Source organism: Gopherus flavomarginatus, chromosome 1, assembly GCF_025201925.1.
Source record: "Gopherus flavomarginatus isolate rGopFla2 chromosome 1, rGopFla2.mat.asm, whole genome shotgun sequence".
NCBI lineage: Eukaryota > Metazoa > Chordata > Testudines > Testudinidae > Gopherus > Gopherus flavomarginatus.
Genome location: NC_066617.1, coordinates 7486181 through 7499792, shown reverse-complemented (window position 1 = coordinate 7499792; position 13612 = coordinate 7486181). Strand labels below are relative to the sequence as shown.

At 46.1% G+C, this 13612-nt stretch overlaps 1 protein-coding gene across 5 annotated transcripts in view; it reads left to right on the top strand.

Moving 5' to 3' along the window:
• Positions 1-13612, top strand: part of FBH1 (F-box DNA helicase 1) — a 44145-nt gene that overhangs the window by 29402 nt on the left and 1131 nt on the right. For 3 of the 5 annotated variants that reach the window (XM_050936805.1, XM_050936802.1, XM_050936806.1), the window contains 9 exons: positions 387-473; positions 1801-1937; positions 2196-2295; positions 2440-2561; positions 4982-5057; positions 8051-8248; positions 9074-9199; positions 9803-9909; positions 11685-11816. In XM_050936805.1, coding sequence (XP_050792762.1) covers positions 387-473; positions 1801-1937; positions 2196-2295; positions 2440-2561; positions 4982-5057; positions 8051-8248; positions 9074-9199; positions 9803-9909; positions 11685-11816 — 1085 coding nt within the window. The remainder of the gene's footprint in view (positions 1-386; positions 474-1800; positions 1938-2195; positions 2296-2439; positions 2562-4981; positions 5058-8050; positions 8249-9073; positions 9200-9802; positions 9910-11684; positions 11817-13612) is intronic. The other 2 variants (XM_050936803.1, XM_050936804.1) reach the window with 2 other exon arrangements.

The window sequence follows — 13612 nt, the reverse complement described above, 5'->3', positions numbered from 1 at the left end:
TTAAACAGCAAAAATAGTGATACCTGCTATGGCTTTTACTGACCGCAATCAGAGAGAGAAGAAACTGATCTTTTTCCAGTTTGCTTTGTGCAAACAGCTCTTGTGAGCCTTCGATAGTTCCTGGAGTATGGTCAGAATTGCAGAAACTGTAGTTAGTTTCCCCTTTGGTGGTTTGTCTTCCACAAGCAGCAAGGGAGAAGGCGGCATACAGGAGCAAATAAATAATATGGATAAACCCACAAATCTGTGGTCAGGATCTGCTTTTAAATCACTCTTTAAAAACTGACTGGCTTTCAGATTGATTGTGTCTCATGAAACTGAAAGTAATTTGCCCTTAGTTGTGACTTTTACATCTGAATTACCTGATAGTCTGATCCTTTTTCCAGGGTATTTGAAGCTTTGGCAGCTTAGGAAGCCGCGGCTTTTTGCATATGATGCCATATTTGTGGATGAAGCACAAGACTGCACGCCAGGTGACTAAGGCAGGAGACCATCTGAACAAATAGTGACCTAATTAACTCTCTTATTCCTGTGCCACCAAAAGGGAAATAGACACCGAGGGCATTGGTAACTGAGCTAGGAGGGGAACTTGGTTTCTATGCCTGTGCTCAGATCACTAACCCACACATATGGGACTGGTTGTTTGGGGGTAGGAGGGGTGGGGTTATGTTTTTCACAAATGCCTTCAATTTCTGTACAGCATCATCATTATTATTTATAAGTAGTGCCTTGAGGCCCCAACCAAGCTAAGAACCCTGTTGTGCTAGGTCAGAGGTGGGCAAACTTTTTGGCCTGAGGGCCACATCTGTGTGGGAAAATTGTATGCAGGGCCATGATTGTAGGGCTGGGGCAGGGGGTGGGGATGCGGGGTGTGGGAGGGGGCTCAGGGCTTGGGATTGGGATGCGGAGTGCAGGAAGGGTTTGGGGTGCAGGCTTCGGCCTGGCACTGCTTATGTCGAGCAGCTCCGGGGTGACAAGAGGGGTTAAGGCAGGCTCCCTGCCTGCCCTGGCCCCTCGCCACTCCTCGAAGTGGCCAGCATGTCTGGCCATGGCTCCTGAGGGTGGGGTGGGAACAGCAAGTCCGGTGCGCGCTGCCCTCGCCTGTGGGTACCATCCCCAAAGCTCACATTGGCCACGGTTCCCCTTTTCCAGCCAGTGGGAGCTGCAGGGTGCGGTGCCTGCAGGCGAGGGCAGTGCACGGAGCCCTCTGCTCCCTCCCTTCAGGGGCCACAGAGACATGGTGCTGTCCGCTTCCAGGAGCGGCGCAGGGCCAGGGCAGGCAGGGAGCCTGCCTTCACTCCACTGCACCACAGAGCTGGCAATCCCGTGGACCAGATTGAAAGCCCTGATGGGCCAGATCCAGCCCATGGGCCGTAGCTTGCCCTCCCCTTTGCTAGGCCCTGTAGAAACACATAGGGGACAGTCCTTGTGCTGAAGAGCTCATGGTCTCTGTAAACAAGACCGATAAAGTGGCGGGGCTGGGGAAAATGGGAGGATTGTTCTGGCTTTACAGTTGGAGAACTAAAACACAGATGGTGATTTTTGCCTAAGGTTGTCACACAGGGAGTCCACGGTGGAGAAGGAAATTGAACCCAGGTGTCCTATGTCCCTGTTCAGTATCTTAACCACAGAACCGTCAATATGTTCTAATAATTTCTTGTCATTTATGTGGTTAAAGGGCTTGTTTATTTCCCACTTGTTTGTTTGGGCTGGAGCCATTTTCTTTAACCATGTGAAGTTTGTTTTGGTTTGGCGAGCAGGTCCCTTTGAGTTTCATTCATGCTTCGCTCTTTGCTGCAGCCATCATGGACATTGTGCTGTCCCAGACCTGTGGAATAATCTTTGTAGGAGACCCACACCAACAGATCTATACCTTCCGAGGTGCTGTCAATGCGCTCTTTGCAGTGCCACATACCCACATCTTCTATCTCACAAAGGTAAGACTCGGCAGTGTGTGCATGTGTATTCCACTGCTGAAGACCCATCATTTTCTCCAGTAATAGGCTTACATCAGTTTAAAATTTAAAAAGGAATGACCGTGCCTCTTCCAGGAGCTAGCAGCGAGAAAACGTCCCATGTTGTCTGTTAATCAAAGTGGGTCATTTTTTCATAAGCCGGTGTAGTTTCCCTTGTACTTTTGGTGTGAAATTTACTTCTGTTTGCTTGACCTCTGCTTCCTTTGCTCCATCTTATAGAGTTTCAGATTTGGCCCCGAAATAGCTTACGTTGGATCTACTATCTTGGATGTCTGCAAGAAAATCCGGAATAAGATGTTAGTAGGTGGAAATCAAGAGGGTAAGAAATTAAATTGTGTTCATACAGCGCCTAGCACAGGTCCTGATCCAGGACCGGGGCTCCTAGGCACTATTGCAATACAAATAATAATAATAATATGGTTTTTTTAAAATAATTTCATACTGGCTTTTCTTCATCTCCCAGGTGATGTCAGAGGCAGCATGAATGGGAAGACTGCTTTCTTATCACGGGGCAATCTGAATGTGTTTGAGAACGCAGTGACAATTACTGGAGGAGAGAGACCAACAAAAATACATTTGCTTGGGGTAGGGCAGATTTCTTACATTGTATGTGGAAGCTGTGAAAGCTTCTTGGGGCGGGGGCATTGAAATGACTCTAGTTGGAGGCCCTCCTCTCTCTAAGCAGTTTCAATCACAAGTATAAACTCTTGTCTTCAAGTAAGTGTCCCAGATCCTCCAGAGTCTATAAGAATGGTCATACTGTCAGACCAAAGGTCCATCTAGCCCAGTGTCCTGTCTTCTGACAGTGGCCAATACCAGGTGCCCCAGAGGGAATGAACAGAACAAGTAATCCTCAAGTGATCCATCCTCTGTCACCCAATCTCAGCTTCTGGCAAACAGATGCTAGGGACACTATCCCTGCCCATCCTGGCTAATAGCCATTGATGGACCTAACCTCCATGAATTTTATCTAGTAAGCCACGAAGCAAAGTAATTCATGATGAGAGCAGCTGCTCTCTCACTAATGGGAAAAGGGAATTATAGTTGATCAATGTGAAGCTTTGAACATTGGAACCGATAGCCTTCACAAGCCATGAACTCTGCTTGCCTATGTGTAGTGACACCTAATTTTCAGTTATACTTCTATGAAGGAGGCAGTATCAAATCTAATTCTTAGTTCTCAAGCTTCTCTGGGTGTGCGTCAGTCTATAAAAGTTATCGGTGCACTCAGCATTGTCCTAACTCCGCTGCTATTGAAGTCATTGGTAAAGCTCCGATTGACGTCAGTGAAAGCAGAGTTAAGCCAGCACCAAACGCTTTGATGTAGTTCTCGTGGTTTCAGTTAACTTCCTTAATTTTCAAATTGTTGTCACAGGAGCCTAATGGCTTTCACCTATTGAGCATTTTGTAAAACCCAGAAAAAATGTTGTTAATAATAATAATAATAATAACTGAACAGGTACTAGTAATATCGACAATGTGTTTGATTTTTTGCATTTTATTTCTATGTAGAATTTTTTTCAGGACTGCAGATAAAGATGACTACAAGGTTTTTGGAGTCGTGTTTTCAAAATTCGTACTAATTTTGCATCTGCAATAAGTGTGTGTGCACTTGTAGTATGAGCATAAACATTTATTCATGCTGTTGCATGCTCAAATCTTGCAGGTGCACTTTAATAATTATACTTCACACTTGAGTAGTACAATCCTTCTGAAGCACTCAAAGTGTTTTACAAAGAGTTATGAATTAAGGCCGTCCAATCCCTATGCAAAATGGGGGCGTTATTTTCATTGTACCAAAGGGGAACTGGAGGCACAAAGAGGTTAAGTGACCTGCCCAGGTTACTCAACAAGTCTGTGGAAGAGCCAGGAATAGGACTCTGATCTTTTGAATTTCAATCCTGTGCTGTAAGCACTAGATCATCTTGTCTTTCCTTTAGTCATGAAGCTGTAAACTAAAGTTGAGCAAAAATTGGAATCTCCATCCGATGGGAAATTCTGATGTGTCAATATTTTTGCATCCTGAGTTGGACTGAAAAGCCTCAAAAATTCCTGAAACAAAAAACTAAAAAAAAAAATAATCTTGATTTGGAAATGTTTTATTTTGACACTTTTGATTTTTAAATGAAAGGTTTCATCATTATCAAAACTAATGTTTCCTTTTGGTTTGTTGAACCAAATTACAGCATCAAACTGCAGTTCCCTTTAATGCTCCTCTGTCTCATGGGAGTTGTAGTTCCAGTGTCTCATGGCCTCGTTCTTCCCTATTAGTTGGGCTCCTTGGCCAGATTCCATCTCTCATGATGCCCCATGGTCCTGTGACTGCCATGATGCATCCCACGGTTCAGGGGGGACAACATGGGGTGTATCATGGGAGATGAAGTCCAACCATGGAGTCAAGGCTATATGGGAGGATAGAGTCATGAAGCACCCAGAACTGCAACTTCCATGGAGCAAAATAGAGGAAATGCAATTTAATGTCAAACTGACTTGAAATGAAATGTTTTGTTTCAGTTCAACAAATGGAAATATTTCTATTTGAACTGAAAATTGTTGGAAAATCAAAATTTTACTGCAAAATTGACATTTTCCCATGGAATTTCTTTTTTAATTGAAACTGCATTTTCTTGAAAAAATCATTGTGATGAAAAAATTCCCAACCAGTTCTAATGCAAATTAATCCACAAAAATACATTCCTGGCCACAAAACATGATGACCAGCTGGGATTTTGTTTTCCATTGCTCATTCTGTGTTGTTGGTTGGTGTGTCTCATCTGGGATCATCCACTAGTTTTAGGCTAGATTATTTCTGTCTTGTTTCATACTGATCATGCATACTATAGTGTGCACTTTAGGAATATAGTTTCACCTTTGAGTCTTTTGAGTTTTTTTCCCTATTTGCATGCTGGTGAATCTGAAACATTTTGGCAGGAAATGAGCTCATTTGTAAACTTTAAGTATAACCTTCAATTAGGTCCATTTTAAGAGAATCTTTATCTGTTTAGGGGCTTAAAAATTTTGGACTAGACAAAATTCATGATATTTGGAAACTCCTTCAACCTGAAGAGGCCCGTGTGAGATGTGAGTGTATTCCCCTGCCTTCTTCCCCTAAAGTTATGTAGCATGATGTTAACTTTTCTAGCTTCTGCTGTATCTCCAACTGCCCCAGCTGATACATGTAAACCTCTTTCCCTTCATTGTGACTGGGAATCACATTGTTTGTTCATCTTCTGGGTGGTTGTGTGACAGGAACTGCTATTGGTGATGGTTATTTCTGTGTTTCTACTGGTGCGGTGGAAATGTGGAATCTGACGTCATAAGAACAGTTTACAATTCCAGATCCTGTCCTCCTGAGATTCTTGGTCTCAACTAGAAAAGTCCAGTAAACTATGTTTTATCTCCGTCCTTTTCATTTCTTTGACATAAAATGGAGTTATTTATTAGACATTTTGCATGCAGGTGAACACCTTTTATTTAATTTGAGACTGTCATTCAGAAAAACATTGTCTAATTCACTTAAAAAAAAAAACACAACAAACTACCTCCACCTTGGACCTAATCTACCAGTATTTGTTTGTTGATGTTAGGTGGAACCTGGGAGCGAATCAAGGGTTATAATGGAAACTTAGTTGCAGCATGTAACATGGGAGTGGCTTTAGAATATGAGCCATTAGGAGAAGTGCCTTCGTGTAAGAACATAACCTCTATGGGATTGGATGGCTCTTGGCTCTCTATAAGTTAAAAAGGTGATTTGTCCCACTCTAAATTCATTCATAAATTTAGTCACTGAGTCCATGGCCAGAAGGGACCATCATGATCAGCTACTCTGACCTCCTGTGTAACACAAGCCATAGAACTTCCCCAGAAGAGTTCCTACAGCAGATCTTGTGCAGAAGAATATTCACTATTGATTAAGAATTGGCAGTGTTGGAGAATCCACCATATCCTTTGGTAGATTGCTGCAGTGGTTATTTACCCTCACTGTTAAAAATTCATGCCTTATTTCCAGTTTCAATTTGTGTAGCATCAACTTCCAGCCATTGGATCTTGTTATAGTTTTCTCTGCTAGATTGAAGGGCCCATTATTAAATATTTGTTCCCCATGTAGATGCTTACACTAATCAAGTCACCCCTTACCCTTTTCTTTGTTAAGTTAGATAGACTCAAGGACCTCAATCTATTGCTATAACACACATTTTGTATTCCTTTAATCATTCTCATGGCTCTTCTTTGAACCCTCTCCAATTTATCAACATCTTTCTTGAATTGTGGGCACTGGAACTAAACACTATATTCCAGCAGCGGTTGTGTCAGTGCCAAATTCAAAGGTAAAATAACCTCTCTACTCCTAGTCGAGATTCCCCTGTTCATGCATCTCAGGATTGCATTCGCTCTTTTGGACACATCATCACATTGGAGCTCATGTTCAGTGATTATCCACCACAACGCCCAAATCTTTTTCGGAGTCACTGCTTCCCCGTATAGAATCCCCAATCCTGTAATTATGGCTGACATTTTTTGTTTCTATATGTATACATCTAGTCATATTAAAATACATATTGTTAAAAGCTTAGGGCCAAGAACTCATCCCTCTGGTAACCCACTGGAAACACACCCATTCAGTGGTGATTCCCCATTTACAATTACATTTAGAGACCTACCTGTTAGCCAGTTTTTAATCCATTTAATGTGTGTCATGTTAATTTTATATCTTTCTAATTTTTTAATAAAAAAGTCAAGTCAAAGTATTACATCAACACTGTTACCTTTTTCAACCAAACTTGTAGTCTCATAAAAATAAGATATCAAGTTAGTTTGACAGGATCTGTGTTCTATAAACCCATGTTGAGCTGCATTAATTACATTGCCCTCCTTTAATTCTTTATTAATGGAGTCCCAAATCAGCAGCTCCATATCTTGTTTGGGATAGATATATGAACCATCTCCAATGGATCCTTGCCTGTTGACTTCAGTATTTATCCAATTTTAGAGTGAGTCTTGTGTCTCAGCTTCGGGAAGGCAGCCCACTATCCTGTTGTCGTCCTGTCCCTTTTTTTTTCAGTTCTTCTTAGTATTGAATCTCCAGTAAGGATTGTCTGTTTTCCTTGGGTAGTTGGAGAACTCTTGGCGAGTTAGGCTGAGCAGCCATCTACATGAGTATCCTGTACATCTCTCTGTTTCCTTGGAACTGCTTGATCTCAAGAGGTATTTTCCAGAGTTTCCACGCTGAGGACCTGGTATCACTTTTAAAGCTACTAGCTGTGTGCAGTTCATCCAAGTCCTCTTTCTCCAGCCATGTAGAATGCTGCCGTGATCTCCTGCATCTCGTGGTTGTGAATCTCCAGGTCTCCTATCTGACTTCCTCTCTCTCCGATTCCTGGCTGGCAAGCATCATGCTCCCTTGAGCCTGTTGTTTCCCAAACCTGGCTGTCTAGGAATGCCTCAACTTCACTGATTTTCAGTAGTGTCTCTATTTGTCCCTTCAATCTGAGAATCTTTCCCTCCAGTACAGCCACCAACTTGCACTTTGTGAACAGAAAATCCCTTCTGTCAGGAAAGAGAATATGGCATATCCATTTCAGCTCATCACCACTGTTCTATCACTGGCCATCTTCCTAGCTATAAGAATAGCTTGACTTCTGTAAGAATCCACCCCATATACCGTTCTGCTAACTTAAAGTATCCCAGTATCTCCAAAAGGACATCTACCATTTAGAAAAATAATAAACATAGGCTTTTTGAGACACTTGCTACTGCTGATCATACCTAGCTCTTCTATAGAACTTTGCATCGGTACAACTCAAATGTGTTATGGTGAAGGAGGTCAGTATCATCATGCCCATTTTACAGATGGAGAAACTGAGGCACAGTGAAGTGACTTGCCCAAACTCACCTAGCAGGCCAAGGTTGGAGTTGGGAATAGAACCCAAGTCTCCTGAGTCCTAGTCCAGTGCTCTCTCTGCTAGGCCATGTTACCTCCCATACTCTCTCTGTATCCATTTCATTTGAAGTTAAAAATGTGACCAATGGTGCCTTTCTTGTGTATTGACATTATCCAATGCACTTCTCACTAGTGAAACTCCAAATTGATGACCACTTTATCAAAAAGTGGGTTGAGAAGGATGGCTTCCAGGGTTTAAAGAACTATGCAGCCAAAACTGAAGACAGGGAGCTGGAGGTGAAGATCACAATAGTGGAGAAATACAATGTCCGCATTCCTGAGCTGGTGGCGAGGATAAAGAACAGTCATGTATCAAATATAGCATTTGCAGGTAAAGCAAAACTCACCTTTTTTGGCTCCCCTCCCCCCCCAAGAAGGAAATTGATTCCCTGTTTTTAATCCAACCTCACTTCCCCCTGCTCCTCAAAAATAGTGCACTTGGTCCAAGATGGTATTGTGCCCAGGAAGGAATAAGACAGCTCCTTCTGGGACATGCCTGGGGTCACAGTACTGATAAGTGAGGTTCTGCTGGAGCTGAATGAGGATTCAGTCAGTATTTCCTGGGATCTAGACCTAATGCCTTATCTTATCCTGCCTATTAAAACTCTCATTCAGTACATCTCCTGGATACTGGTCTACATTTGCAGTGATCTCTGGAAGAATACTGGTGGACTATCAAAATACAACAAACCCTTCTTGTTTAAGTTCAGGTCTGGACTGGGGTGTGAGGCACCTGGGCATTTTCTTGGGGTGGGGGGGCAGTCCTGGTTAATGGGTTAGTGGATTAGTGCAGAACAGGAGGTCTGGTCTGGGGGGTTCCCTCTCTCTCTGCTTTGCTTCCAGTTTGCAGTGTTGTTGTAGCTGTCTTGGTCCCAGGATATTAGGAAGACAAGGTAAGTGAGATCATATCTTTTATTAGATTAAAAGCAGTTGGTCCGATAAAAGATATTACCTCCTGTCCCCTGTCTGGCTTCCAGTTCACATTTAAAAGGAAGTGAAACTATAAATGCAGAATATAGTAAATTAATCTGTACATAGTATTCAGTAAACAAGAAGATATAAAAACAGCAGTACAGATACATTGGATGATATCCTCTCTCTCTCTCTCTCTCCCTCTCCCCCCCCCCCCTTGTTCCCTGATGTTTGTTGGTTCTAGATTACGTGATAGGCACTGTGTACAAAGCCAAAGGCCTGGAGTTTGATACTGTGCTGATTGCAGATGATTTTATGAAAGTCCCTTGTGCCAGGCATAATCTCCAGAGGCTGCCTCGCTTTATCCCTGGTAAGGGAGATCCTTTATACTGGAACCATTCGTTTCCCTAAAGGGAAAGGCAATGCATAGGCATACCCACTGGCACTCCCCCATCAGTCAGCACTCTTTGGAGGTAGGCTTGGGGTTGTCTCTGGCTGTACCTAGCAATATCCTCTCTCCAACTTAATGTCATTTACTGACTTCTTACTTGTGGTGCAGTTTCTTTGTGTAAGTCTGTACCTGGGAGATGGACATGACACTTAAGGGTAGGTTCATCACTCAGAGAACATGCATTGTTCCTGCTTTGATCAGCAACGAATGTGTATGCTCCAAGGGGAGAGAATATTGGTTCTGTTTGCTGTCACTGATGTCTCACACAAATCCTGTCGTGGTTGTGTAACAAACACATGGCAGGGTACCGTGCAGCCATGCTACTCTGCTTATTATCTCCTTCTTAACAGAGACACCAACCATGTTTCTGTGACATACCCAGCTCTTGTCTTAAATGTTCATCCTAATTCAGCAGTGAATTAGAACTAGCTGAAATACCAGAACAAATTTCGAAGTTTCATCAATCAGTTATCTTGTAACAGTTATTTTTTTTCTGACTTCTTCTCTCTAATCTCTGCCTAGACATGTCTGCCGAAGATGAATGGAACTTGCTGTATGTTGCAGTGACTCGTGCCAAAAAGCATCTGCTAATGACAAAGTCCCTGGAATACCTTTTGACTTTGGCCGGGGTGAGTTAAACATGCCATGAGAAAGTGACTGTAATTTAGATCTGTGAGCAGATGGAGTGGGATATTACCATAGGTGCTGACTTTTCAAAGTGCCGGGGGGTGCTTGACCCCCAGCTCTACCCCAGGCCCCACCTTCACTCCACCCCTTCCCTCAAGGCCCCACGCCCCTCTCCTCGGAGTGCACCATGTCCTCCCCCCTCCCTCCCAGCCTCCCAGCATGCTGCAAAACAGCTGATTGCAGTGGGTCGGAGGCATGGGGAGGGAGAGGGAGGCGCTGATCCGCAGGGCCCACTAGTGGGTGAGGGGCACTGGAGGTGGGGGGAGGGCAACTGATGGGGGGATGCTGGTGGGTGCTCAGCACTCATCATTTTTTCCCCGTGGGTGCTCCAGCCCTGGAGCACCCATGGAGTCGGCGCCTATGGAAGTTACAATGGGTTGTTGGCAAGTTAACAAGAAAACAATATATGTAACTTTGAGTGCTTGCTCCATGTAGAGAAGTTAGCCCGGGCTCATCTCTCTCCGGGGCGGCAGGGAACCACACCGCCTCACTACACTCTGTTCATGTATTGGGGAATTAGCTCAGCCGTGGGAGTCCTCCCTGGTAGGGGCAGAAATAAGTACAGTTAGGCTGGGGCCCTAGGTCAGGGCGGGGCAATAATGAGTCCGGAACTCAGGGCTGAGCAACAACAGTAGGCCCAAGCCTCCAAACAGCCTGGGAGAGGGGGAGACGGCCACTCGTGAGTTGGGTGGCACGGGGGACGCAGGCCCTCCCACTCCACTGCGTCCCAGCCTGGGGCCTTGCAGTGGCAGAAGACCCGCTGCTGTGTCAGTGAGATCCTGGCCGCAACACACGGACATCGGCTCTGGCAGTGCTGCAGCCAGACTAGGGTCAGCTGCCCCTGGGCTACTGCCCAACTCCCCCTCGTGTGATACCTGGGTTGGGGTGGTGTCCTCTGGGGGGCCAGCGCCATGGGCTCCGCGGGGTAGCTGGTGAGAGCAGGCCCGGCAACTCCTCCGGGTAGCGAGCGCAGGGCAGGTCGGGCCAGTCTTTGCATGGACTGCGGGTCACTGATGCTTCCCAGTCGCAGCCTAGGCAGAGGCATCTGGCCTTTCCAGCGGCTGCTTTCCCAGTGATCTCTGAGGTCGAGCCTTTATACTTCCAGGGCACCATCGGACCCCCTGGGGGGCGGGCTTAGAGCTCCCTAGCTCCGCCCACTCTGGTGTCCGGAGGGGCTCGTCTCTCTCCGGGGTAGCGGGAAACCACACCGTCTCACTACACTCCCCATAACATCTATGCTAAAGTGTCCTGTGCTTGAGGGGTTTAGTCTGGTGGCTGGATAGGAGCAGAATAAAGGACGGTTAAATTAAATAGTGAGGAGGGAAATTAAGATTCATATTGTTCCCTGAACAATGGGCTGAATTCTCCTCTTAGTTACACCAGTTTAGGTCCAGAGTAACTGAAGAGATATTTGGTTCTTAGCCTTCCCGTTTCCTGACGCTGTGGTTTTAAGTGCAGCCTTAGTGTTGAATGGCTACTGCTTTTAGACTCGTATCTGATTGAAATATAGCACTGATTCTGCCTCTCTCCCTTACCACAAGTGGACGTGTTCCCTTTTCTGCATGTCCAGGCCTCATAGTCTCTTTCCAGTTCCTTCCTTTCAAGTGTGTTTTTGTGGTTGGATTTTTTTAAGCTCTAATGTTGCAGATTACCCCCACTGCTCACAGCGCATTCTGATGCACTGAGTTACCACAAGCCTTGTTCTTTCCCTTTTCAGGAGTATTTCTTGCGGCCAGAGTTGACTAGTGAGGCCTTAAAGGAAGGGGCAATTCATTGCTCCGTGTCACAGTGCCACAACGCTGTGCCTGCCGACTCGATTCTAACCATGAAGAAAGTGCCCCTCACTTATGTAAGTCTCCTCTCCTTTCCTTTCTGCTTGTTAGTTGTGTTTTTGTGACCTTGGTGCCAATGAAATGTGCCAGGTTGATAGCCCTGGAGATGTCACTTACCAGCCTTTCAGCCATGGGCGGTGGGTGAACCCCTGACTTGGGCAGGGTAGCTCCCCCAACCCCACCCCTTCTGCCCAAGGCCCCACCCATTCTGCGCCCACTGGAGCCCAGCTCCCACTGTGTCCGCTGGCCCCTGCCCCTGGCTAATGCCCCCAGCTCTGGAGTACCGGAGAGCCGGGCAGCGCGGCCACAGCCTCCCTGGGTGGCACCGCCTGGCCCAGCCCCTATCTGGCATGCCTCAGCCTCCCCGGGCCGCGCTGCTGGGCCCAACCCCCGGCCAGCTGGCCCCCCGTCCCAGAATGTGTCCCCTGGCCAAGCTGCCAGCCCCAGCACAGAGCAGGTGGCACAGCCGGAGAGGCCCCAGCGCTGAGCAGGCGGCGTGGCCCCAGCACCAGGAGGACAGGCACCATGACGCGGCCTCGGGGGTGCACCGCAGCCCCCAACCTACCTGTCCCAGGGAACAGTAGGCAGGATGGAGACTAGGGGTGGAGCATGAGCTGGGGGACTTCAGGCTGTTTGGGAAGACAACGCCTTCCCATGCCTACGATACCTGCCGCCCATGCTGTTAGCCATGATCACAGAAGTAGCAGATCAGATCTGCCTGTGCACAAAATGGACTGGCACAAGGCAGCCATCATCCACCAGTGTAACTCAGCCCTGTCCTGGTCTTTTAGGCTTCTGAGGGATATTTCAGTCTTCGTGGCTCATTCCAGCCTTGCCCTCTCAGCCATGTCTACACTGCAGTTAAAAACCCACAGCTGACCTTGCCAGCTGACTCCAGCTCACGAGGCTCAGACATTCTGGCTTGTGCTGCAGCCCAAACTGTAGGACCCTCCCACCTTGCAAGGTCCTGGAGCCTGGACTCCAGCTTGCTCCTGAATGTCTACACTGCAATTAAACAGTCCCTTAGCCTGAGCCCTGTGAACCCAAGTCAGCTGGCATGGGCCAGCTGCAGGTTTTAAATTGCAGTGTAGACATACCCAAAAACTAAAATAGGCTCAGTTTGTGTCAGTTGTGGGTGGTTTCTTTTGTTGTGTGTGATGTAGACACCTACCTTCTGGACTTGGACCCACCACTTCCTTTTACATAGACTATGGTTGATAAATAGAATAATCTTGACGCCCTACCAAACAGGGCTGGGTTTGAACCTGGATGAGACATTTGTTATCTCAGCAGCATGACCTTGAAGTTAAGGTGCCCAAGAGATCTTGGATCAGTTCCCAGCTCTGCCAAAGACTTGGCGTGTGACCGTGGGCAAGTCACTGCGGGAGAGATTCTTATGTTGACGTCCATGGAGCAGTGCCAGCTTAATACCAGCTGAGGAACCGGCTCGTGATTTCTCTGCTCTCCCTCTGTAAAACAGAGATAATTATACTTGCCTCCCCAGGAAGGTGGGGAAGAAAAACATTCATTAACCATGTCTGAAAGGTGCATGATGCTACTGTGATAAGAACCGTACAAGTACATAGCTATATACCTGTCCCTTGAGCCCTCATCACCTCACTGGATCAGACCCCGGTATAATGAAATTGCATGTATAATTTTTATTACAGGCTGCTTTATAAGGTGTTGTTTAGCGAGAAGGAGGTGACAGATACAAAACATACTGGGCCAGTATACATTGAACTGAGACACGGGATGAAATAGGAGTTGGGGACATTGCTTCCCCAACTCCTATTTCATCCTATGTCTGAGT